General features: G+C 37.3%; 2 protein-coding genes across 5 annotated transcripts in view; one reads left to right on the plus strand and one right to left on the minus strand.

Moving 5' to 3' along the window:
• The window catches only part of SESN1 (sestrin 1), a 115,542-nt gene extending 102,280 nt beyond the window's left edge, over positions 1-13,262 (minus strand). Inside the window, exon 1 of one of the 2 annotated variants that reach the window (XM_040474329.1) lies at positions 12,121-13,262. In XM_040474329.1, coding sequence (XP_040330263.1) covers positions 12,121-12,399 — 279 coding nt within the window. In that variant the 5' untranslated portion in view covers positions 12,400-13,262. The remainder of the gene's footprint in view (positions 1-12,120) is intronic. The other variant, XM_040474332.1, reaches the window with a different exon arrangement.
• Positions 13,263-13,493: 231 nt separating this feature from the next.
• CEP57L1 (centrosomal protein 57 like 1) overlaps positions 13,494-27,078 on the plus strand; it is a 78,713-nt gene continuing 65,128 nt past the window's right edge. Inside the window, exon 1 of one of the 3 annotated variants that reach the window (XM_040474336.1) lies at positions 13,494-13,585. The gene's annotated coding sequence lies outside the window, so the exon portion shown is untranslated. Of the gene's footprint in view, positions 13,586-13,835; positions 13,903-27,078 lie in introns of those variants that run through there. The other 2 variants (XM_040474335.1, XM_040474337.1) reach the window with 2 other exon arrangements.

A 27,078-nucleotide genomic window follows, 5' to 3' on the forward strand; every position in this document is an offset into this window, starting at 1 on the left:
ACTATAATTAAGTTTCATTCTAACCAATCAAAAGCATTTAATATAAATATATAGTACAAAAATAACAGAATATTTATTTTAAGGTTTGACTCTTCACATTTTACAACACATTAACTCCCAAATTCAAAGAGGCTGTCATTAAAAACTGGGATAGATTGGAATTAGATACTTCTTAATCTGAATAATTACCACTAAGGAGATAATAATATAATGCACTAAAGGGAATAATAGAAAATAAGGATTAAAACATTCATTGTGTGTTGGAAAAGACAAAAGTAACTCTAACTTGGGGTCAAATTTTTGTTAAACTGAAGAAAGAAAGAACAGGGCTTGCCTTACATCCATTCGCCGATACTCAGTACAGGTGCAACTGTGCAAACTTTGTTTAAATCTTCAGCATCTAAGGAAGATGAACTAGACTTTTAATGGAGCATTTAAGAGAAAAGCAAATGGAATTATTTGTTAGTTGTTAACAAATGAAGTATATAGTATTTAGATTTTCCATCTTCTTCAACAAGATTTGTTGTCAAAATCATTGATTCATCACGCTATACTAGATTTTTAGTGCACATACCATAGATACCAAAACTCTGACCTAACAAGTGGTATACAAAATGATAGAAAATGGCAGGCACTATAATGAATTTGAAAATATTGTTGCTTAACAGTACAGTTATGATGGGATTTACAATTAGAAAATATCAATAAAGTATTTTAAAATTTAATTTATAACATATAGGCAACAAAGATAAAAACACCTCAACAATTATGTTAAATACGCAGTTCAAATTGAGTAATTTCTTAAAATTACATAACTTTAGTTACTTCACAATTTAAGAAATCAAGATTAAGATGTTCCATTTTGATCAGATAAATGTTGAATTATGGAAAGAATAAGAAAAAAGTACTTTCTACACTATTTAAACACAATCCTTTATGGTTCTAATGATAATTTTCCACAATAATGGAATAAAAGAATCCAAAAACTTTAAAGTATGCACGGGAGACATACAAATGGAAAAATGATTTCTATATGAGCTCAAAGTAATGATAAAATCTGGGCTTGATTTCTAAAAAGACAATTGAGGCCCCTTTTTAGCTGTAAACAACTTGCTGTATGTAATGCAATACCATATTTTGGGAAATTTCAAACATTCACAATCCACAGGAAAAATACTCAACACTCCTACACTATTTTTTTTTTTTTAAGCCCACAATAGTGCAGTCTTTCAGCTACAAAGCCAGAAGCCAGTTATAAAACCAGTACTTTTCCACTAGAGTTACTTACGGGGCGGGAAGGGGATGTTTGACACTGCAAACGTTAGGGTCTAAAATAAGATCATTGCAAGGAGTTACTACAACACTCACACTGCCAGCACTGTCATGGCAACAATGAACTAGCTAGGAGAATGCTCTTTTAACATTCAAAGCTAACCCAGAGTCTATTACTCATGGAAATATACCAAATTTTCTTTTAGGCAGTTCACTAAAGAAATCATCTTACTTAGTAATCTCTTAATGTAAAAACAAACCTTTCACACACCATATTTCCAAGAGCCAGAGCCTCCATGCAATCAGCTGAAATTTATAATGACAACATAATAAAAATTATGCACCACAACGAAACATGAAGATCAATCGGGGTCCAAATGCAATTTCAAGATGGGTCAGGGTTTAAATAAGAATTTGGTATGCAATTTATTAACATCTAAGAATGTAGTTTCCCCTAGAAACACCAAAGTTTTACATTTCATCCTGAAGGAAAAATAATTTGGAACAAAAAGTAATATATATTTTCACTGCTAGGAGTCTTACATTAAATTTTTATCCAGAAAGTGTAGTATAGTGGTGAAAAGCATGGACTCTGGACTCTCAATGCCTGGGTTTGAAATCTGGTTCCTCTTACTAGCTATGATACCTTGGGCAAGTTATTTAACCTATCTGGGCTCTGATTTTTCTTCATGCATAAAATAGGGATAATAATATCTACTCTTACAGTGTTGTGAAGACTGAATGAAATAATATACAAAAAGGGCAAAGAATTAGGCTGCACATAGAGAATGCCTATTCTTACGACATTCAAAAGTATACATTCTGCCAAACAAGAAAGATTAAAAGACTACTGACGATGATTTAAGATGACTTGGTTCCAACGCCACGGCAGATTATAAGGGGGGCAGACATGGCAGCTTAGGAGGAGCCCCCAAACACACCCACACATAACCAAGCAAATTCAAGAAATCTAACATGGTACATACAAAATCTCTTCAAGCCTTGTTACTTTTGCTGAGGTAACTTTCTGGCAATGTATCTTTGCTTAGTTACTTTGTTTTAATCATACCAAGCTGTCTAAGCTGGGCCAGTTACCAGGCAAGAGTGAAAGGCCTGGGGGACTTTCAGTTTAAGATGTCAGGCTCCCATTGCAGTGAGCAGAGTAGGAATACTGACAGTGCAGCTCTAATCACCTCAGTAGACCTTCAAGGCTAACAGTCTCTGGAGTAGATAACTTGCCTAAAGTATCAGACATGAATCGACTAGGCACAGAAGATTTAGTTGCTTACTGACAACACTGGTGTACAAGCCATGATTTGCTTTTCCTATGTCATGTGTACCTGAAGATGTATTTGAAAGTCCAACGTTCACAAGTGGAATAACAGACTAACATATCAAAGGAGGAATCCAGTTCCCAGATGGCTAAAACAATATTTATACAATCCTTAATTTGGTTCCTAGAGGTGTTATTTCCCCTAGAGTGCTATTTCCTGAGTCAGGGAACCTGGAAAGTAAGTGAAAACTTTCCCAGTTGCTCAGAAACTTGGGAGTACCCTAAAAAGTGTATGGTGCCACAGGGCTCAATTTTCCATCTCTTCTCTATCACACTATGGGGGCAGAACAGAATATTAATAGTTAACATTTACTCAGTGCTTACTGGATTCCAGTAAGCATTGCGCATGTTACCTCATTTAATCCTTTCAACTCTGTGAGGGAACTGAGGTTTAAGGAGGTTATGTAATTTGCCCAAGGTCACAGAGTTTGGCAGAGCAAGACTGAAAGCCAGGTCTGACTAACTCCAAAGCCCATGATCTTGATAATTATACTCTAATGCTGTCCAGATACTGAAGCAAAGGCCTTGGCCATGCACCTCTCCATGTACACTTGACCATCTGGATGACACAAGTAACTGCTCGCCTGCAACTCCTCCCTGCTGGTGCCATACTGACGTAGCAGAATGGTGTTGGACTCCAAGGAGGGGATGGATGCTACATATCTGCCATCACATCTAGGGCAAACCTCTGGGCAGGCCAACTACCCTGGGCAGTGGCTGGTTAGAGACATCCTCTGCTAAAGCTAGACATCAGCATTAATCAGCTTATATACGAACATTCAATGTACAAAAGGCAATTAGGAGTGTCAATATATGTGGATAAAAGATGTGGGATGTATCAAAGTCAAGTACATAAAAATCCTAAATTCTAAACAGAAAAATCCTAAAGCAATGCCAGTTTGGAGTACGACTTATTAAGTAAAGCACCAAAAGCAAGCTTATCATCAACATCACTGCCAATATTTGAGCACTTACTATGTACTTCTGCATGCTTTACATGTTCATTTAAGTCTCCGAACTACCCTGAGTTTGGTATTATTGTTACCTTCATCTTACAGGTAAGTAAATAGTATCAAAGAGTGATTCATAATTAAATTTATAGGTTATAAGGGAGTCTGGGTAGCTTAGTCGACTGGGCATCCCACTATGGTTCGGGTCATGATCTCACAGTTCATGAGTTTGGCCCCCATCACTGCCCTGGGCTCACTGCCATCAGTGCAGAGCCTGCTTCAGATCCTCTGTCCCCCTCTCTCTGTCCCTCCCCCTCTTGTGTGCTGTCTCTCAAAAATAAATTAAAATAAATAAATTTGTAGGTTACAAAATATTGAAGATTACAAACTAACTGCTTTACCAATATGATCTTTATAATCACACCACAGGGTAGATAATAAAATTATGTAAATTCACAGATGAGGAAACTGAAACTACAGAGGTTAATTTATTCATGAGCATATTACTGGTAAAGAAAATCCAGTAAGGTCTTTTTTTTTTTTTTAATTTTGTTAATGTGTATTTATTTTTGAGAGAGAGAGAGAGACAGAGAGAGAGACAGAGAGAGATAGAGCACAAGAGGGGGAGGGGCAGAGAGAGAGGGAGACATAGAATCTGAAGCAGGCTCCAGGCTCTGAGCTGTTAGCACTTCGAACCTCTATCATCAACAAAACTGAATCAATAAAGATTATATTTTATAACTTAGGTCTGCCAAAGCATACATTACTTGTTAGGTAAAAAGGTTAGGTAAAAAAGTAGACTCAGCTTAATTTGGTGAGGTATATCAACAACTCTGAGAGACCTTATTTTGTGAGAAAACTCTCCCTATCATTTAAATCACTTTTTACTTTTGAAAGGCTTCTCTTAAATATGTCCTTCAGTACCATTGAACAGACCACTCTACCTCTATTTTGCAAGGCTTGGTCTTTATCACATGATTGGAAGAATATCTTACTGTGTTTAGGCTATGAATAGCATTTGAAAAATCACTCAGTTATAATTATAGACAGCTAACACCTGCCAACTTGCTAGAAAATGAAATCATGTAAAATTTTAAGACAAGTGTGCAATGCTTGTCAAACACTGAAGTATCAAAACAGTAAATGCTTACTTTTAGTGGGATAAACTAAGATTTTAATTAGACTTTACTGAATATTACATATAATTGACAAATTGTCCTAATTTTTAAAAAGCATATTTATTAGCTTGTCAATCTAAACAATTTTTAAGTTAAAACACTAACTGAATACTATTCAGTTAATGAATATGCATATATGACAGTTGATTTGGAAAAGATAACTCACAAAATTCACATCATAAATGTTACTTCCCTTTAGTATGGTTTAAAAGCTTAGGAAGTTGTTTTAAGGTAACTTCATAAGTAATAATTTATAAATCGATGAAGCTGTTTCCCTTTTAAAATTAAAAACAGGGTAAGAAATAAAATATAAAACTAAAAGTGTCTCATTTTTCTAAGGTAAGTACATATTTCATTGCAATCTTATAAGATTTTCCTATTTTGTTATATAAAAGAGATTAGAACATGAGAAGACGTAATTTTTGTGTTGCCAAATTTCACAAGTTTTTTTCCTTATAAATAGAAAAATGTCAAAACTGTGGCAGTCTACTAGTAACACAAAGACTTTTAACAATAACAATGCCAACTGGGAAGATCCAATAAATGGTCCTAGTTGTTATCCTACATAACTCCCAAGTATATCCAGTAAAAAAAAAACATTTTTTAAAAATAAGCATCTTTTAAAAGACTTTTTTTTTAATGCACATTGTGGTAAATGCATCTTTATCAGCACTAGTTTAACTCAGTGTAGTAACCAAAAGGAAAAAGAAAAAAAGCAAAACATGAAATGTTCCCATAGACTGCCTATCTAGCTGAGGTTTTCATACTGAAATTTCCAGTCTGCTCAATGCCCCCAACAATACCATCATCAAAATTCTGAAGAACTCTCAGATGCCCCTGAGTATACTGTGCCTGCATAATTAAAGTACTAGGTAATTTCATCAAGGTCAATGAAGGTCTCACTTAATGTAATAAATGTGATCTAGGAAAGTTGGGTCAAAGTAAAGCCTATCTTCCATTGACTTCCATTTAAAAAGCAGGTATTTTACCATGGTACAAAAAAATAGTCTGATTTGAGAAACTGTGACAGAGATTAAAAATTGGTGGTAAGGCTTGCTTACCTTACTTGCTTACAGGACTTTCTTCCTTCTGTGCACTTTAAGCACTGCCTCCCCTCCCCTAGCATCTATCTCCCTGTCCTTCCACAAGTTCTAAAAATTTCCCATTTCTATGGTTCCTCCATTCCATGTTAATTTGCTTCTAAATAAACACTGCCTGTTTTCAAATATGAATATTCTTTATGATTATGATGTGACACCAAATAGGACCCTTCTGTATCAAAGTTTAAGTGATTGATAATCCTTTATTATACCCAAGATTCCATGCTATTTTCTGTCAGGTCAAAGTTTCAATAAATCCTTAAGTTGGTTCTTATTATTTTCCACTGAAATGGTTAAAAGATATTCCACAAATTTCTAACAGTCACCAAAAGGAAAAAATAACTCTAAAACAAAAAGAACATAAATGTTCTATTTCATGAATGATCTATACAGCACTTAAAGGGCACAAAGTGTTAAACATGAGAAAGTAATTTTAATTAAGCTAAACTATTGTTTCAGAGGGTCCTTCATGATGCCATGAGCAACCCTTGACCTTAAATTGAAATCTAATAAGTGTTTAACATCTCATTTTCCTACAAAACACTACATCCCATTTATAAATTAAACAATGTACTAGAAACCATTTTTTAAAATAATCATTCTGTTTTTTGTTGTTTTTTCCCTCATGGTAGTAGAGACCATCTGGGACACTGTAATAGGAATTAAATATTTGAAATCTGAAAACTTAAAAAAAAAAAAAAGTGTGTCCTTGTTAGTTTCAGTCTTTCTGAAAAGTCAGAACAAAGGAAGAGGACAGGATGTATTTATATATTACAAAGAGGACACTGAGGACAGATAGTACAGATATGATTCATCCTGTAAGCCAGTGTTGGGGAAGGGGGTGGGGTGGGGGGTAAGATAAGCTCTTACTTTGTCTTCAAACCATTTAGGAAAAAAAAGTTAATAGTTGCTTTCAATTTCTTCACATTCTCTATCCAAAGAAACACGGACAACCCGAGGGTAAATAGCATTCTCCTCTGAGTTCAAAAGCTACTAAAGAAAGTGGTCAAAGGTAGGAATGAGAGGAAGCACTGAATAGAAAAGGCAGGAGGCTTTCCTAAGGAAAGGGACTGAGTTCTCAGTGTATCAATAAAATAAGGCCAGAAAATAGTGGATATGGAAGAGAGAAGTTTAGTGCAAATACTGAAAGAAGACTTGTATTTGCTGTGGCTAAGAGTAGCAGTGAATTGTTTGAAATGCACCACCTTAAACTTGGTTTTGACTAGGAATAGCAGTAAAAAAGAAATCAAAACAATCAGTTCAAAAGGCCAAATCTGCTTCTAGAATGCTCCTAATCTGGTATATTTTATAGCATCATTATAAATTATGTTTCAACCTAATAGAATCTAAATTATAATAGACCAAAGCAATATTTTATCTAGTTAGATATAAGATCAACTTTTATAGCCTTTGACTAAACTTAACTGCCTTCTTATCCCCATTCTTCCTCACCAACAGAAAATTTTTTGTTCAAGTGATGGGGCTCTCCTGGCTCTTAATGACTGAATGCAGATTAGTTCAAATCAAAACCAGAAATGCCCAATTTCCTTGCCAATGACTGGCTTAGAAAAGGGCATGTGACCCAACCCTAGTCAATAAAAATGGACAGGAAGTCTGCTGGAGGCTGAGAAAAGCTTTTCTTCCCTGATAAACACATGTGAAGAAACTCTTCTCAGCTACAAACAGTCATGACTACATATGGTGCTTGGAATAAGGCGACTTGCAACCATGAGCAGAGACAGTACTTGCTATGCTGAGGAAAGGAGAGCAGAAAGAAGGCAAAAACGAATATAGTTGAGCTAATCAATCAATCCATGAAGCTTGAAATTGCCCAACCTCAAGATTTATTATACTAAATAATAAATCTCTTATTGTTAAACCTACAAACTATATATTACCCAAATTGGTAACAAATGGATACTCCAACTGCAGCTTTAACAATTGAAATGTGCATCATGCCCAACAGCTAAAGTTTCATTTCCACCCCCCCCCCCGGGGTGGGGGCTAACAATCATTTCACTAAAGGAAAGCCTCCTCCACCCCACTTAACAAACATACTTTGTTACTTAGTCTAAATTTTCTAAAGCCAAATTATTTTCGGACAGTGTTAATTGCTGGCAATCTTATAAAAAAAACTTAACAGATTCCCTTTTTCACAGTACAGAAATGAAGATGATCAAATGACCATTCTTAGAAAAGTACTTGACTATTTTGAACACTCTTCATAATCTTTTGATGAATATTTACACACTCACATTCCTCCTTTAATTACCTGCACCCTAAAACTACAGTTCACCAGTGGACTATAATAGTGTATCAGGCCAGTGTTAACACTTCTGTTCCTTTGTTCAGAGAACCAAGAATATCGAAAAGTTACTATGGGGTTAAAAACAACAACAAACCCAGCATAAATAAGGCCTATTAGAAGACCTTCCTCCAAAGCAGGGAACAAATCTTACTGATCTTCCAGTCTGAAGTACAGTGCCTGGCACAGAACAGTTCTCAAAAATGTGTTCAATGGATTTATGTATGTTGTTGTGAAATCAATAAACTGAGAACAGGAATACAGAGAATGCTCTTTCCCAATGTGCCATTTTTTTTTTTTATATATACAGGTTTAGCCACTTTGAGTTGATCCATCTTATCCCTGTCCCACCAACTTTGCTCCTGATTACAGTCCTCTGAGCTGACCTAAAACAATCAAGAGCAGAACAGCTGTAGGGATTGCAAATTCAGTTCAGCTTTTGCTGATCTACCAATGAATAACAGAAAGCATTATGGAGTACCACATTTAATTATTTGGTTTCTCATGGGAGGCTGGAGCGGTATGTGGAAGCCAGATGATGCTGGACATTATGTGACATTCTCAAGCAGTTTAAATTCTATCCTCAAGGATTTTAGACAGGAGAGTAACATGATCAGATTTCATTTTAGATAAATGACTCTGCAGTTATGTGGAGCATGGATATAAAGGTGGAGGATGGGTTAAGTCTGGAGAAGTGACGGATAACAATAGCAGAACTACAATGGTAGTAGCAGGGGCAGAAATCCCTTCGGGAGCTATTTCTAATCAGGTGCATCACAGGTAACTTAATCTCAACATGTCTAAAACAAAGCTCACCGCTCCTCCTAAACTGACCCTTTACCACTCTTCCGTCTCAGGAAATGACTGAACTAGTAATCAAGTAGTTCAAGCCAGAAACTTGAGAGCATCCTTTGTTATTTTCTTCATCTCCTGTATCCAATTCAATACTATCTCCTGTTTCTAACTCTTAGCTATCTCCCAAGCCCATTCACTGTTTCCCACTTTTCCCACTACACCCTAATCCAACCATAATTTTGCCTTGGACTGGTGGAATTATCTCCTGATGCTGCATATCCACTCTTCACCCCTGAAATTCATTCTCCGCATTGCTTCCAAAGTAATCCTAATACACCGTGGATCATGTCACAGTCTTGCTCAAAACTCCTCAGTGGCTTCCCATTGTTCCTAGGATAAAGTGCACAACTCTTTTTTTTTTAACATTTATTTATTTTTGAGACAGAGAGAGACAGAGCATGAACGGGGGAGGGGCAGAGAGAGAGGGAGACACAGAATCGGAAGTAGGCTCCAGGCTCTGGGCCATCAGCCCACAGCCTGACACGGGGCTCGAACTCAAGGACCACAAGATCGTGACCTGAAGTCAGACGCTCAACCGACTGAGCCACCCAGGCGCCCCAAGTCCACAACTCTTAACTTGGCCTTCAAGATCCTGTTATCCAACTCCTGCTTAAGAACAGTAAGAATTCCTAATATTGCTGAGCATGTCTTATGTGCTAGGCACTGTGCTATGTTTTGCAACCATTATTTCATTTTATTCTCATTGTGAGCAGAAACTGAATCAAGGAGAAATGTATTCAACATTGTAGAGCTAATAAAGTATTAGAGCTAGGTCTGACTACAGAGGATGTGCTTAAGCTTTCACTCTCCCTTCAAACATATGCTCCAATCACATTGTATTACTTTCCGGTCCTAGACCTCATCTGCTCTCTCTTGCCATGAGGTATTCACACAACTGTTCCCTATGCGTGGAATGTCCTCCTCACAAATTTCATTTTTGCCTGGATTATATTTATTCATTTACCAAATCTCTGCTTAAATGTCATCTCTTCAGGGAAGTCTTCCCTTACTATCTAAAATTATATTATTTGTTTATTGTTTATGGTCTCTCTCCAGTAGAATGTCAAAGTTGTTTACCACTGGTTCTTAGTTCTTAGAATGGCATTCACCATGGATTCAATAAACAATCGCTGAATGAAGGCATGAATTAAGGATGTGGGGATGGAAACTCCCTAATCTGGTGACTTTATTCAGGCTGATAAAAAATAAAAAGAAGCCAAATATAAATTTGTTCAGACACTGGATATTTATTTAGTAGCTTCCAGGTCCCAGTCAATACTCTTGAGAACTTACAGCCCTCCGAGGAGACAGTCACATAAACATGTGATTATAGCACAATATAAGTAAAGTGCCTGTTATAATAGTAGCAGGAATTAAGTGCAGTAGATGCAGAGATGAAAAGTATAAATTTATGGAAAACCTTCACTGTGGAGGCGATTCTTGAATCTTTTTGCAGGAGGAATGAATCCTGAAATATGTATCATGTAGTCCGTGTCTTTCACTTACGATAAAGGAGAGGAGCATCCATTATGTACTGGGGCACTTTACATCTCATTTATTCTCACAACAGCTCTATGTTATTATTCCCATTTTATAGATGTTGGAAATCCAAGCTAAGAGAGATCAAGTAACTTAACTTGTCCAAGGTTATGCAGTACATTAATAAAGGAGGAGAATTTGAGCTCAGGTCTGGCTCCAGTACCCATTTACTTACCAATATACCACAGTCCTTTGACCCTGCACTCCCCAGAGCTTAATTACTTTTGTTTTTAATATAATTCTTAGCCAAATTGGTTATCTGGTTTCCCATTTGGATATAAATAAGCAGCAAAATTAAAGATTCAGGAAGAGAACAAAGTGTACTGATAGTAAGGGAGGGAACAAAAAAACTATTAAAAATTGAACACAAATTCAAAAAACGTGGATCCTATAGTCCTATATACTCTACCCTCACCTATACAACAGTACTTGATGTGCATAATGATGACTCTATTATGAAAAATGATTGTTGTAGATGCTACAGTCTAAGAAATAGAGAAATAACTTTGGATGCTTAAAAGGGTAAACATCAGGAATCTAGAAAATTAATTCCTCTCTGATAACTCTGGATAAATGAATTGTAATGATTGTTCCCAAACTGTTTGTGAGAAGAAATATCCCAAGATTTTAAACAGAGTCTTCATTTTATGGACATGATTATTTTTCTATTGCTTCAAACTAACCAAAATAGAAAAACTATTAATCTTAGCTGACATATATACCCAAGTAAATTAAGAACTTCTCATAAATGACTTCGATTCAGTAACTTAGACATAGTGTCAGTGACCATTCTTAGTATATAAAAAACCTTTCTCAAACCAAACCAAACCCTTCCTAATAAATCTTCCAATAAAACAGGAGAGTTTGATTATGTATAGAAGAGGAGGAAAATTAACATTCTTAATTGGTTGCACTCAAAACTTAAGTAGGTATATATGTGAAGAAAACAATTGAGGCAAACACAGAGAAAACTAATTTACCACAGGAGTGTTTCTATCATTCACTTAACCTGGGTTCAACTTTCAACTATAAAGAAGCTAGCTTCTTTATAATATAGACTTATTATTTTATATAATTCATTTTTTTTAAAAGAAAGGTTGCCTTTAGAGAACAGACCCTGATTTTTTTGTTTTGCTTTTAAGAACAAGAGAAAAATTGTTTCACCATTTATCTTGAACAAGCAAAGAAACACTTATCATTTTAGAGGCTTTTAAATGAGAAACTTTCCACACAATATTGTTTGTACTGATGTGAAAAGTACACTGGCTATACTTCCTAACAACATGTAAAAATGAAAAAGCAAGTCTTTACTTGCCATTAAGTATAACTTTCTCTTATTTTTCCAGGAGGAATGCAGCTTCCAAAACTCTCTAGAAAGACAATGCTTATTTACTTATATTTGAAGATTGCTTTCACTTTAATTCACCTTATTCAATTTTGGTCCCAAATTCAATGTTTTACAAGCCACTCAATAAGATGTAGAATGAATTCGTAATGAGTTCACTTAACCACCTCTTAGAAGCAAATATAACTGCAAGCAAAACTGCGCTTTACTAGATGGACAGTTGTAATTACAATGTTTTCTTACCTGGACGCTCTTCAAAATAAACTCACTTTTCTCTCTTACATCTTTAAAGGGACATCTCTTAGAAAGCATAAGCAGATGAGCAAGAAGCTTATTCAACCCATCCAAAGCAACAGCATTTGAAAGCCCGTCTGATGGAGGAAAAGGTGTCTCTTTCACCGAACGAAGATACTCGGTTCTTCTTAAAATGGTTTGCCTAATGTTTTCCAGTGCTGTCTCTCTAGTAGTTGAATCTCTACTGCACAGTCCATCCCACCTCACTTCATTCTCTCCTTCAGCCATGACAACTGGAGATTTTTCTTTGCAGTCTTCAGTTACCCTTCAGCATGTCCCCAAAAGCACTTCGTATTTTTAAAACGAGGAATGTAAGAATAAGATCAGAGAAACCGAATCGTCATGAAAACACAGATGTCTGGCTGACATTTGGAACAAGAAGTGTCTTTTATATTGATGGCTTTCAAGCGATCTACAAGACAGAACTTACCCTCTCCTACACGAAGGGGCAAGCCTTGTCAGAGACTGAAAAAAGTTCGAAAGTTGAAACCCTACAGCGCTGGCTTTGCTGGACAGGCAGTCTCAGGGAAGTGCTCTCCTCTGTCTCGCGGGGTCAGCGGATATCCTCACGTTGTGGAGCTGTCAAATCCGTGCTCTGCCCAAAAAGGCTGGTAACAGTTGAACGCGCTCCAGCCATTCGGGTTTTTTTGGTCTGGGCGGCCACCGGGTTCTCAAGAGCATTCCCACCCCGCCCCTCCTCCGGCACCAATCCCCGCCCTCCGCAGCTCCTCCCTTCGCCTCAGCGGCCGGCCAAGAGCTGGTGGGGAAATCTCGCCAAACGCTTGCTCACTGGCCGCCGCGGCTGGAGACCCAGGCGTTCCTTGGGGACGACAGCCTCCGGCAGCCGCTGTCTCGGCTACAGCGTTGGAGGAAAGCGTCTCCGGCCCCGACGATTCTGGACTCCCAGGCGGACGCCACTTCTCTTCCTATTCCTGCGTCTTCGCCCACCTCCCACTAAGCCTCAAGGTAAAGGGCCGGCCCGCAATCCCTAAATGCCGGGCTGCGCCGCGAAGCTGGCGGAGCAGCGAGGCCTGAGACGCAGAGCCCGCCCCTTCGCCCAGCCCCATCGGTGGGGCTCGGCCCAGAGGGCGGGAGCAGGGAGGGGAGATGGGGTCCTCACCCCACCAGCCCCTCCCCTTTCTCCGCCCGACATAAACCAGGAGCCGCCCCTGCCCCAGCGCCCTCTTCCCCGCCCAAGCAGACGCGACCCGCAGAGGCAAAGCCATTGGAAAAAGCCCCGCCCTCCCGCTGGCTACCTCCAGACCCTAAGTCCGCGCGCGGCCTCCCACCGCTGCCGGCTGCTACGCATGCGTGATGGCGAGCCGGGCGCAGGCGCTTAAGGGGCATTTTGCGTCGGGGGCGTTTTCCGTGCCCTGACGTTTGGATTCTCTGGACTGGAGTAGAGGAAAGAAAAGTAAGGAGGCGTTGAAGTACACTGAAACAATTACAGACAAGGCAAGTACGGAAAAGAAAGAGAGCGTAGACACACACCTGGAAGAAATTGAATCCAAATTTAAGATTAGCCTGAAAATAGCGACGGTCTATTACGCCAAACCCGCGGTTTGAGGAGACAGGGCTTCCTCGCATTGACTTCTGGGGAATGTAGTTTTGATGCGGCCGACGCATTCTGTGGGCGATAGAAACTACAGTCCCCAGGAGCCACTGCGACGTTGTCCGTAGCGGCCTTCAAGCCAACGGTTTGCGCGAACGGAGGTTGAGAGCGTCGACTGGGTGAGCACTGTAGAGTTGCCTGCCACTTTTCCTTGGACAGGATTTTTCCTTCCTTCATTTCCTCAGGGATATTGGAGACGACGCCATCTAGGGCTATCCTCGTAGCCAAGGGACTTTGTCCAATAATCTGCGTGGGAAGGAGTAGTCCAGGTTCCCAAGGCCGAGGGCGCGTTTGGCGCGGGAAATGGTCGCAGTCCCGAGGGTCGGAGGGAGCGGCAGAAGGCCGGGCAACAGAGATGCTGTAAAACCAAGTGCACCTTGCTGCGGACTCACGCCGAGGGATTAGGTATCCCTGTACAGTTGCACTTTTGTTTGCCATCGTGTAGGCGAGTTCGGTGCTTTATGCGCCCGAATGAAATCCCAGGCAAGGCTTTGAAAGCGAGTTTTCAAATCCATTTTGTATGAGACTAAGGGGAAAAGAATCCCCAATATTCCTAGAAATCAATGTTTGCAGGGTTTAAGGATACTCTATGAAAGAAGACCTATAAAAATATCCAAAATTTAGTATATTTAAAGGATTCAGTCATTTGTTTTTAAGTTACCGTTTTTAAAAAGTCATTCCTTATGAGAAAAGTCAAGATGTGAAAGGCAGTTAATGGACTGAGAACCAAATTAGATTTTAATTCTAAACGTTGCAGAATAGATGTGATTCTAAAAATATAGCCTTGTTAGGTTCTGAGTATACAACGGTGAAAAAGACACAGCCTCTACCTAGTTACAGAATCTAATGGCTAAACACAATTATAGTATGATGTCATATCTGGCTATCTAGGATGGCTAGAAAGAAGATAACTTAGCTTGATCTTGGAAAGTCAGGAAAATCTTTATACCAGGCAAAGAGGGCCAAAAGAATAGCATGTGGTGAGTCCCAGAAGTGAGAAAGATGAGATATTTTCAGGAAAATTGCAGTAAGCCAAATCGTATATATTTTGGGAAGGATAATATTTGTATATTGATGTATTTTGAAGTTGCAAAGAGACAAGTACTGTGAATTTACCAGATAGTTTCTGAAAATGACCTGTCCTTCAACAGATTTATAGTTTTGACGAGTTAGTCTAATGTAGCCTTGCTACATTCAATGCTACTGGTTTAAACCAGATTTTATTTTTAAACGTGAACTTCTTATGAGTACGATTTAAAAAATAAAAAAGACATTCCTTTTTTGTCCTTTTTTTGACCTCATCCTCCTTTGTCCAGCCCACAAAGAGTAGGGTCATTCTTAAATCTATGTCCTTTTTTTTACTGTGTAGTTGAATATGATCTCATCCATACCCATGGTTTCACTACCACCTATGATTTTTAAATGTATAGCTCCATCCAACTTTATCTTTCCAGCTTTCATATATTTATTTCCATTATATTTCTTTTTGGAATTCTCAAAAGCACCTCGAGCTCAACATGCCTAAAACCAAATGCATGGTTATCTCTAATGAACCTGATTCTTTTCCAGTGTTCCCCATTTCAGTTAAGGATCCTACCATCCACTTGTGAAAATTTGAAAACTACACATTATTCTTGATTTCTTCTGATCCTTCGTACCTCTATAGCCAATTATTACCGAATCCTATCAATCTCATTTCCCAAATACCCTCCAAATCCATCCTTTCCCCACCATCTACAGAAGCACAGTCTTTTCCAATCTGCCATAATCTCTTGCCAGGACCATTGCAATAGTGATTATTCACTCTGACCTTTATCCATTAGTTCTCCACACAGGAGCCATAATGATCTTTTTGAAATGCAAATCTGACCAGATTTTCTCTTAAATCATTCATTGGTGTCTTAGTATTCTTAAGGCAAAGCTCCTTTGTAAAGCCTAATGTCATCTGGTTCCTTTCTACCTCTCCAGCCTCACTTCGTATACCTACCACTCTCCACCTATCCCTGCTTCAGCCCTACAGATCTTCAGTCATTGGTTCTCATATTCCCTTTCATCCATTCATACACTCAACAAATATCTGTTGAGTATCTAGTGTGCAATGGAACAACAAAGATATATCATTGAGCACAATATACACTGACTCTTGAACAACAGGTTTGAACTGCACAGGTCCACTTATGTGTGGATTTTTTTTTTTTTTTTTTTTTTTGGTAAGTACAGTACTGCAAATCTATTTTCATTATGGCTTTCATAATAACGTTTTCTTTTCTCTAGCTTACTTTATTGTAAGAATACCGTATATAATATATAAAATATGTGTGACTCAACTGTTTATGTTATCGGTAAGGCTTCTGGTTAACAGTAGGCTTTAAGTAAAGTTTGGGGGAGTCAAAAGTTATATAGATTAAAAGTTAAGGGATTTTTTTTTACTTCCTGGTGGAGTGTCGATACTCCTAACCCCCACATTGTTCAAGCGTCAACTGTACAGCTGTGCAAAAGTCCCTATTCTCCTAGAGCTTGCATTCTGTTAAGGGGAAATCAACAATAAATATGTGATATATGTGACAAATGAAGACAAATGCAGTGGAAAACAAACCAGGAAAGGGACTAGGGAGTGCCAGATTGTGGGGGACAAGGTTCAATTTTAAATAAGGTGGTCAGAGAAGACCTAATCAAGAAGGGGACATTTGAGGGGATCTGAAGCAGGAGGAATAAGCTGTGCAGATACCTCGAGGAAGAACATTCCTATGCAGAGAACAGCCAGTGCAAAGGCATATGGGCAGGAGCAAAAAAAAAATAGCATTGTAGGCTGGAGCACAATGAGTGCAGGGGAGAATAACATGATGTTACAGAGGAAGGAAGTCATGTAGGTGATTGAAAGGACTCTGCTGACTTTTTAACAAATAGGAAGCCACTGAAGGGCTTTGAGCAGATGAGTTGCATGATCTGACTTTTTTAAATGATTACTTATTTGAAATTGTGTTGAGCATAGACCACAGGGAAACAGTTTAGAAGTTTAGAAGTAGAGACACTAGTTAAGAAGCTCTAGTAATAATCCAGGTGAGAGAGGATAATGGTAGCTTGGACCAGGGTGATAACAGTGGAGGTAGTGGGAAGAGACCACAGTCTGGATCTATTATGATAGTATAGCCAACAGGTTTTGCTGATTGGTCATGAGGTGTGAGCATATAAGAGTCAAAGGTGAGTCCCGAGTTTTTAGGCTGAGCAGCTAAAAGGAAGGAATTGCCATTTAATGTTGTGAGAAAGTCTCCAGATTTGTGTACAGAGGTAAAGAGGTGGAAATCAAGAGTTTTGTTTGGCCATGTAAAGTTTGAGATGCCTCTAAGCTATTCAAGTTGAAGTACAGAGTAGGCAGTTGTATAAATGAGTATTGAGATGACGGGAAAGATCTGGTTGTAGATAGAATATTGGACTTCACAGTAGTGTTTTGACAGCAGTTACAGCCTGAGAATAGTTGGTGTCACAGAAAGAGGCACTCCATAGAATTTGGGTCGATTTGGAGTTATCTGCAAAGGGCACTGTGCAGGAGCAGCCAGTGAACGGAGAGGAACACCCACAGAGTGTGGTGTCCTAAAGCCAAGTGAAAGTGGTTAAGGAGGAGGGAGTGCTAAGTATGTGAAGTGCTGTCCTGGATCAAATGAGATAAGGATTGATTTAGTGACCACTACATTTAGTAATGTGGAGGTCATTGAAGATCTTGAGAGCAGTTTTGGTGGAGTAAAGAGTATAAAAGTCAGATGGACATATTTAAGAGAGAATGGGAGAACTGGAGACAGTCTGGATACAGCACCTCTGGTACTGTTTTGTTTGTCCAGACTGTTTTAGCCTGTCTTTGACTCCCCTTCCTGTAGATGTTAGGTCAAATCCACTTTTCTCTGAGTTTCCCTTATCTTGTTGAATGTCCCTATCATAAATAATTTTTATTTTACCATATATCTTTACTTGCTAATAAGTTACAAATACAGTTTTCTAATGGTGTGTGAAAGTTTGTCTGCTTCTAAAGTTTAAGCACAGAAGAGCAGTGATTGTACTGATTTTTGCTCATCATCTCCAGCTCCAAGTACAGTGCTTGGCATCTAATATGAGCTTAGTACATATTTGATGGATAAATGGAAGACTAATGTCACAAAATTTTCAAAGGCATTGCATATTTACCTGTTGTTTACAAAAACACAAGATAATTGATAAGTGACTTCATAACGAAAACATTTTTGAAAATTTGTCTTAAAAGAGCAGAATTTCTGTTGCAAGTGAATTACAGTGCTCACCCTTGTGAAATTGAATTTGCTAACATTTTTACTATATTCCTGCATACCTCATGTTGTTGCAAGATAGTAAAGTATATATATGTAGAGTATAGTATATGTAGGGAAGTTTTGCTTTAAATGAATAGTGCTGTAGTCCAGGAAAAAGCTGACTGGCTGGTCTCCCAAGAGGCCTTTATTATGAAATTCGTTGATGAATTTACTATAAAAAAATCACTCCTAAGTCTTGTGGTCTTAGAAACACAGTCTTGCTAAGTGTACCAGAGTTCCTGGGTTGATTGCTATCCAGATGGCAAAGAGTAACTCCTTCCATTAATTAGAGTAGGGAATACACTATGAATTCCAGTCTTGGGATGGGAAGATACTGCGTCCAGGTTTGGACATGTTGTTAATCATCTTGTTTGAAGGACTTAAGAGTCATGCAGGTGAACAGTACCTAGTACTGCTTCTGGACAACCTTTCTGCACGAAACCTTAACTGTTGTTGAGAGATGTAGCTATATATTCAAATAGTGAGAAGAACATGGACCTCAGAGTCTCAGAATCTTGGCTTTGAACCCAAAGTCTGCTTTTTATTAGTGTGAATTTGGCCAATTTTTTTCAACTTCCCTAACTTTGGATGTGGGAGATGCGGTAGCCTTGGTGTTCTTATGACTGTTGTGAAGATTTAATGTGATAACATATATAAAGCTTTTAGGTTAGCATCTGGCATATATTGGTACTCAAGAAACCGTATCTTCTAAAATAGTCATTGATATGTAAAGTAATATTTGTCCTTCAGTTTGATCGAAATTAATGAAATGTTTATAAAGTATTTTGTAGTTGAACTGAAGGGTGCTATTTTGTATAATCGTATTGCTAACATTCTGTAAGAATGAGATCCTTGAATTATATTTCATTTTTCTCAAATTTGCAATTTATTTTTAATAATATTTTGTGTTTTAAGCTACTTAATTGGGAAAAGTTACAATAAGTAAAAATATGGCAATTATGTTTCTCATAAAACAGCAACATAAATAGATTACATTTTTGAGCAAGAAATTCATGTCCAGCTTTATTATAAAAATTACTAAAAACACCATATTTCATCAATAACATGTCTATATGATATAAAACGTTTAAAGAATGTATACCTCAAAAATGAACTATTGGGACCTCATGAAGATAAAAAGCTTCTGCACTGCAAAGGAAACAATCAGCAAAACTAAAAGGCCACCAACGGAATAGGAAAAGATATTTGCAAATGACATATCAGACAAAGGGCTAGTATCCAAAATCTGTAAAGAACTCACCAAACTCCACACCCAAAAAACAAATAATCCAGTGAAGAAATGGGCAGAAAACATGAATAGACACTTCTCTAAAGAAGACATCCAGATGGCCAACAGGCACATGAAAAGATGCTCAACGTCGCTCCTCATCAGGGAAATACAAATCAAAACCACACTCAGATATCACCTCACGCCAGTCAGAGTGGCCAAAATGAACAAATCAGGAGACTAGATGCTGGCGAGGATGTGGAGAAACGGGAACCCTCTTGCACTGTTGGTGGGAATGCAAACTGGTACAGCTGCTCTGGAAAACAGTGTGGAGGTTCCTCAAAAAATTAAAAATAGATCTACCCTATGACCCAGCAATAGCACTGCTAGGAATTTACCCAAAGGATACAGGAGTGCTGATGCATAGGGGCACTTGTACCCCAATGTTTATAGCAGCACTTTCAACAATAGGCAAATGATGGAAAGAGCCTAAATGTCCATCAACTGATGAATGGATAAAGAAGTTGTGGTTTATATACACAATGGAATACTACTTGGCAATGAGTAAGAATGAAATATGGCCTTTTGTAGCAACGTGGATGGAACTGGAGAGTGTTATGCTAAGTGAAATAAGTCATACAGAGAAAGACAGATGCCATATGTTTTCACTTTTATGTGGATCCTGAGAAACTTAACAGAAGACCATGGGGGAGGGGAAGAAAAAAAAAGGTTAGAGAGGGAGGGAGCCAAAACATAAGAGACTTTTAAAAACTGAAAACAAACTGAGGGTTGATGGGGGGTGGGAGGGAGAGAAGAGTGGGTGATGGGTATTGAGGAGATCACCTGTTGGGATGAGCCTGGGTTTTATATGGAAACCAATTTGACAATAGATTTCATATTAAAAAAAAATAAAGAATGTATAGCTTAGGGAGATCTAAGTGCCACTCATAAAATTTTATTTAACAGGATATAGTTTTACACTGTTTAATTTACAGTTCTTAGTTTCATAATGTCTACCTTTTGCTACAACAAATAAACAGATGTTATGGAATTTAGAAGAACTGCTTCCAGTTGGTAAATTTTCATAAGTACATTCAGAAGACTGAGAAGCAGGATTTTTCCATGGCTGAGAAAATATTGAGATGTTTTGCTCACTTTGGGGAGAAGCAGCATAGCATTTCTGCAAGACCATTGACTTTGAAGTTAATACCTTCAAATTCTTCTGCCATTTACCTCATACAGGTTGCTAACCTTTCTAAAACCCCATTTTCTTTGTCTATAAAATACAGAGCATATTATTATCCATTTCTGATCTTTGAATATACCAAATTTAAGATCCTTATTTTTTTCTACTCACAGTGCCCTTACCAAATATTTTCACATGGCTGCCTTCCTCACTGTTTTGGATTCATCTCAAAAGCCCTATCTTCAGAGAGACTTTACCTGACCATTTTAGCTAAAGCAGACCACCTGTTTCCCTTTTTAATCTTCATCACATTAATTCAGTTGTCCACTTGTATGTGTTTGTTTTATGCTTATTTTGTGTTCTTCTGCATGAAGGGCTCTTGTGTACCACTATACTCTCAGTGCCTCAGTGATTCACACATGGTAAATGCTCCTCAAATACTTGACCCACTGGCTGACTCTCCCTCATAGACTTATTAAGAAGACTCCATAAAATAATATATGTAATGCACGTATGTGCTTGGCACCATTTTCTCTGTATGTTTTGTATATTTGTTTTCCTATGTCCTATCTAATTCTAAAATTTTTGAGACATAGGCTTAACACACACACATATGTAAAATCTAATAGTTATAACTACTATTATTAATAGTTAATATTCATAATGTGTTCATTCTGTGCCTGTATTATGCTAGCTGATTTATATGGATTTTCTTTCCATTAACTCTATGAAGTAGATCTTATTATCCCCATTTTTATAGGTAAGGAAGCTGAGGCCCAGAGAGTTTAAATAACTTGCCTCAAAACACATAAGGTAGTAAGTAAATGGCAGAGCCAGAAGTGGAAACCATACCTGACAAAACTCATAACTTCTTTACAGTGCTTTATCACTTCCCCCCCAAACGGGTAAGAAGTAAATGAGAACTTTTGTGCAGTCACTCTTTTCTCATGACAATTTAGGGAGTGGGGAGTGTATCAACTATAGAGCTTAAACACCAAGTTAGAGCTCAAACGTTCATTCTACCTTCCCCAAAGAAAGGCTTTCTACCTTCTTGCTGTGCCATCTCATCAGCTGCAGTTGCTCAGCTTCTTTATATTTGTATTGAAAATGGAAGAATCAAAACTTAAGCCAAATTCTTAAATTTTGTTTTCACTTAAAAAATTTTTTTAATGTTTATTTTTGAGAGAGAGAGAGGGATGTGGGAGTGGCAGAGAGAGACAGAGACACAGAATCCGAAGCAGGCTCCAGGCTCTGAGTCAGCACGAATTCTTTATTCTTTGTACCCATATTGTATTTAATATCTTACAGTGTCAGAAACCCGCAAAGGTCTAACTTTTAAAGGTAGCCTGACTCAAGTATGAACAGGGTTAGTATTAACAACTCCCAATATCCATCACAGCCCTATTTTTGCCGTTTATTCAAAATAACAGATTGCAGCTGTGGCTTTTAATTTTCTGTGTAACTTTTGTCTAGTCTTTTGATCTTTCTGGGCCTCAGAGTCTTCATCTGTGAAATGAGGGCAGTTGGAGTAGATTTTCTTTTTTTAACTAAAGCCCATAATTGCATTAAGGTTCACTCTTGTGTTGTACATTCTAAGGGTTTTGACAAGTGCATAATGTCATGTACCCACCCATGCAGGATCACATAGAATAGTTTAATACTCTCCAAAATTTCCTGTGTTCCATCTATTTATGCCTCCCTCCCTCCCCTTGAAACCCTGGCAACCACTGATGTATTTACTGTCCTATAGGTTTACCTTTTCCAGAATGTTACATGGTTGGAATTATATAGTATGCAGCCTTTTTGTACTGGCTTCTTTTACTTCACAGTATGCCTTTAAGTTTCCTCCATGTCTTTTCATGGCTTGGTAGATCATTTCTTTTTATCACTGAATAATACCACAGTTTATCTATTCACCGTTTGAAGGACATCTTGATGGCTTCTAGTTTTTGGCAGTTATGGATAAAGCTGCCTGATTTATTTGTACAGGTTTTTTTGTGGACATAAGTTTTCAACTTACTTGAATAAATAACTAATGTCATCATTGCTACATTGTATGGTAATCTTTTTTTTTTTTTAAAGTTTATTTATTTTGAGAGAGAGCATGCACCTGCATGCCCAAGTGCAAGTTGGGGGAGGGACAGAGAGAGAGAAGGAGAGAGAGAATCCCAAGCAGGCTCCAGGCTGTCAGCACAGAGCCTGATGTGGGGCTCAATCCCATGAACTGTGAGATCATGACCTGAGCCAGTATCAAGAGTCAATTGCTTAACCCAATTGAACCACCCAGGTGCTCCACATTGTATGGTAATCTTACGTTTAGCTTTGTAATAAATTCCTAAGTGTCTTCCAAAGTAACCATACCATTGTGCATGTCCATCAGCAATGAATTACAGTTCCTGTTGCTCCACATCCTCACTAGCTTTGGTGTTGTCAGTGTTTTGTCTTTTAGCCATTCTAGTAAATGATGGTATCTCATTTTAATTTGCAATTGCCTAATATAGTATTGAGCATTTATTCATATGCTTATTTTCCACCTGTATTTATGTTCTTTTGGTGAGGTGTCTGTTCACATCTTTTTCCCATTTTGAAGTTGGGTGGTTCCTTTTTTTTTTATTATTGAGTTTTAAGAGTTGCTTGTATATTTTAGACACAAGTTCTTTATCAGATAAGCGTTTTGCGGATATTTCCCAGTCTGTGGCTTAACTTTTTATTCTCTTGACAGTGTCTTTTGCAAAGCAGTTTTAAATTTTAAATAACAAGGCAAACTTGTTAGTGTTTCTTTCATGGATTGTCCTTTTTGGCATTGTATATAAGAAGTCATTGTCAAAACCAAGGTCACCCACATTTTCTCCTATGTTAATCTAATAGACGCTTTATAGTTTTATGTTTCACATGTAGGTTTATGACCCATTTTGAATTAATTTTTTGTGAAAGCTATAATGTCTGTGCCAAGATTTATTGATATTTTCATTAATAAAGTTTCTGCTGGCTCTGAAATTATTAATTATTTTGATCAGTAATACTAAAAGGTAAAAAACTTTAAAAAATAGTATACTGAATATTTATAACCATATAAGTGTTATCCTTCAAAACTATTTCTTCAGAGGGAGAGGCTTGAAGTCAGCCCAAAAATATGGTCAAGGAGAGGAACATATTAGGAAATGGGACTAACGGTTCCATTTCAGTGCTGCTTTACTGTTATATGTTATTAACAGCAGTGGTGTGAGTGTTAGAGGTGTAAACTTTCAGGGAGACTGCCTACCGTTAGGAATACTGAGATACCTGTTATTTGTCCACATTGCCATTTCTTTGCTACTTTTCTGCCTGGTCATACAGTTTTGGAAAAATCCATCAATGATTTCTCCCCAATAGTTTCCCTTTCTGTACCATGAAACACTGAAGCCATCTGAACCTTAAATATCTCCTTATATAATGACTGACTTAATTTAAGTTTGTAAAGGAAATTATCCTAATTATCTTCTTTTTAGTAACATGAACAGTTTGTCTTCAAATGCTTAGTCTTTCTTTTCTTTCTTTTTCTAAGTAACAGAGGAAAATGGAATTTTACTATTTGATATTAGAGTAAGATTACTGCATTGCACATTATGATTTTAGAGGTAGACCTGCCATGAGGGATTGATGATAAAATTGTTGACCTTCTTAACATACATTTACAGTGATCACATCAAATATAAGAAGTACATATTCTCATTGTGTTATCATCCATGTGACTTGAGTTGCGTATTTAATCAAAAGCCCAGCATGATATTATGAATTCATGGGAAGTGTGTACTATTACCTAGGAGATTAATAACATTTCTTAAATTTTCTGTTTATTACCTCCTACTGACTTAGATTTGTAAAAGACTATAAAGGTAATTAAATTAGATCCTAATTTGTGACTGCTGTTGTACAGTCCTATCACAAAATCACTCCCATTTCATGGAACAAAAAAAGAAGGAGAAATAAAGGGAGAGTGATGAAGAAGGGGAGTCTCAGCAGTGAAAGAAAGGTCTTTTTTTTTCTTTTCCAGAAATTAATTTTATAATTGAAAAAGAAATATATTCATTATGAATCTTTAGATAATAAGTAAAGGAAGGCTTTCACTAAGTGACTTCGATCCCCATGTCTGGCCCTGTAATGATAGCGTGGAGCCTGCTTGGGATTTTCTCTTTTCCTCTCTCTCTGCCCCTCATCCACTTGCTCGCTCTCTCTCAAAATAAATAAACATTAAAAACATTTTTTTTAAAAGGAGACTTCCTTTTTAAAAAAGTTAAAGATTGTAGTGTTCATATATTTAAGCTCACGAACTGTGAGATCATGACCTAAGCCTATATCAAGAGTTGGGCGCTTAATCGACTGAGCCACCATAAAAGACTGAGCCCCATAAAAGAAGTCTCTTTCTTTTTCTTCCTTTACCCTCCTACACTGGGAATATGAATTTCTGTTTGTAACAGGATGTTTTAGACAATTTTCTCTTTTTCTATTGTCACTTGTTATTTCATATTATTGATTACATACCTTGTAATATTTTGATAGTTGTTCTCTGTAGAACTGCTTTGAAGATTCTGTAAGTAGATATTGCCTGAAATCTGTTCTATGAAATGCTAATTTCTCCAGGAGATCTCCCAAAAAGGTTTCTGTTGCAAATAAGTTTGGGAAGTGCATGGTTTATTGCTGGTTTGGAAATTCACAGTGATAGTAGAATATTAAATATACTGACAAAACTTGCAGGTTAAGAAGTTGGCTAATTTTGTTTTACCCATTTGCCCAGATTTATTTGTCTGGAAATCTGTTTAATTTAAGGAGTAACCTCAATGAATATCTTTTGAAACTAGTATTTTGGTAAATACTGTATAATAGTATGAATCTTTAGTGAGTGGTAGATCTATAATCTTTAAATATTAGAATAAGTATATTTATTTTTCTTTAAGTCATCTTTATCATTTGGTTCTTTTCCTTTACAGCGCAGGTAATCCCCTCTATCCCAATCATTCTCTTCCCCAGACCAAATGTTTTTAGTCATTTAGCTCACTTAATTGAGCACATACTAGAAATATAAAGATAAATAAAATAAAGTTCTGGCTTTTGAAGACCAAGCACTCTGATTTGATAGAGCAGGGGAGCCATCTGTAAGGGATACCCCCTCACATCTTTAAGTAATTTTAGAGATCCGTGATCAGCACTTTGCACTTACTTATTTAATAGCATGAGAAAAGTATTCTTAATGTATAGTTTTCTAAAGACTTTATTCATTGAACCTAAGATGCCAAAGATTGTAAGGCACAGCTTTACTTTATGTACCACAATGAAAGAAAACATGTTGCCAAATATAATTTAAAGGTGAATTTTGATACCAGAGATGTAAAATGTACGTAGTACATTTGTGAATGTTAACTGTTAGACTTAAATGTATTTTGTTTTATGTATTTCTACTACATTAATTGATTGAATGGCAACAAATGTTTATTCAGTGACTACCATATAAGTCCAGTGGTTAATAGAATAATGAGTAAGATATGGTCCCTTGTTCTTAAGGAACTACAGAGGAAGACAGATGTGTGCAGACATTGCTAAAATAAAATTATTTTTGCTAAGGCAACTAAGTTAAATCACAAACTGTAATAAGTACATCGAAGATATTGCTAAATTAATGACAGCTGATAGCTTTGTAACAGTTCTACATTACCAGCTTCAAAAACCATCTAGTGTTAACTTTTTATTCTTTTGTTGTCAGAGGCAGTTGAGGGGTTAGTGAATAGGAGGGAGAAATGTAAAGAAATGTTTATTTGGGAGTATATATGTGTATGTTTTTCTTGAAGGAGAGAATAGAATTTGTTTTAAAGATGTTTTTTGTTTTGCTCGGTTGTTATCTCCACAGGAGGTCTATTTCAAGGGAAAACGATTCTGATAATGGTAATGTTTGTTTGCTTTGGAAAATTTACAAATTGAATTATACTCAGCCAAACATGTTTCTGTGTGTGTGGATTTATAGGAGAGAAAAGTGTTAACCTTAGGTTGGCATCTGTCTGCTACAGCTATTTTGGTTGGTCTGCCCACTTTCAGTGGGTGCACTTAGGGAATGCAAGCTTATTTTAATTTTGGCTTAAATAAATAGCATTACGAAAATTAATCTATTAATTTTTTTTTACCTGAGGCTAAATATAGGGAAAGTTGGATTTACTACGATTTATGGAAAGCAGTGCAGAAACAGAAAGGGCAACACATTTAGAGTCCAGAGACCTGAGTTTGAATTCTGTTTCTGCCACTTATTAGACATGTGACCTTAGGCAAGTCACTTAATCTTTTCGCCTTGGTTTCCTCTTGTTTTCAAAAATGACTATAATGATAGTATACTACTTTGTAAGGCTAAGTTAAAATTTGATGTAGGGCACCTGGGTGACTTACTCAGTTAAGTGTCCGACTTCAGCTCAGGTCATAATCTCGCAGTCCTTGAGTTTAAGCCCCACATCGGGCTCTGTATTGACAGCTCAGAGCCTGGAGCCTGCTTCAGATTCTGTGTCTCCCTCTCTCTCTGCCCCTCCCCTGTTCATGATCTTTCTCT

Source organism: Herpailurus yagouaroundi, unplaced genomic scaffold, assembly GCF_014898765.1.
Source record: "Herpailurus yagouaroundi ecotype Mexico unplaced genomic scaffold, PumYag 139, whole genome shotgun sequence".
In the NCBI taxonomy this organism is placed as follows: Eukaryota; Metazoa; Chordata; class Mammalia; order Carnivora; family Felidae; genus Herpailurus; species Herpailurus yagouaroundi.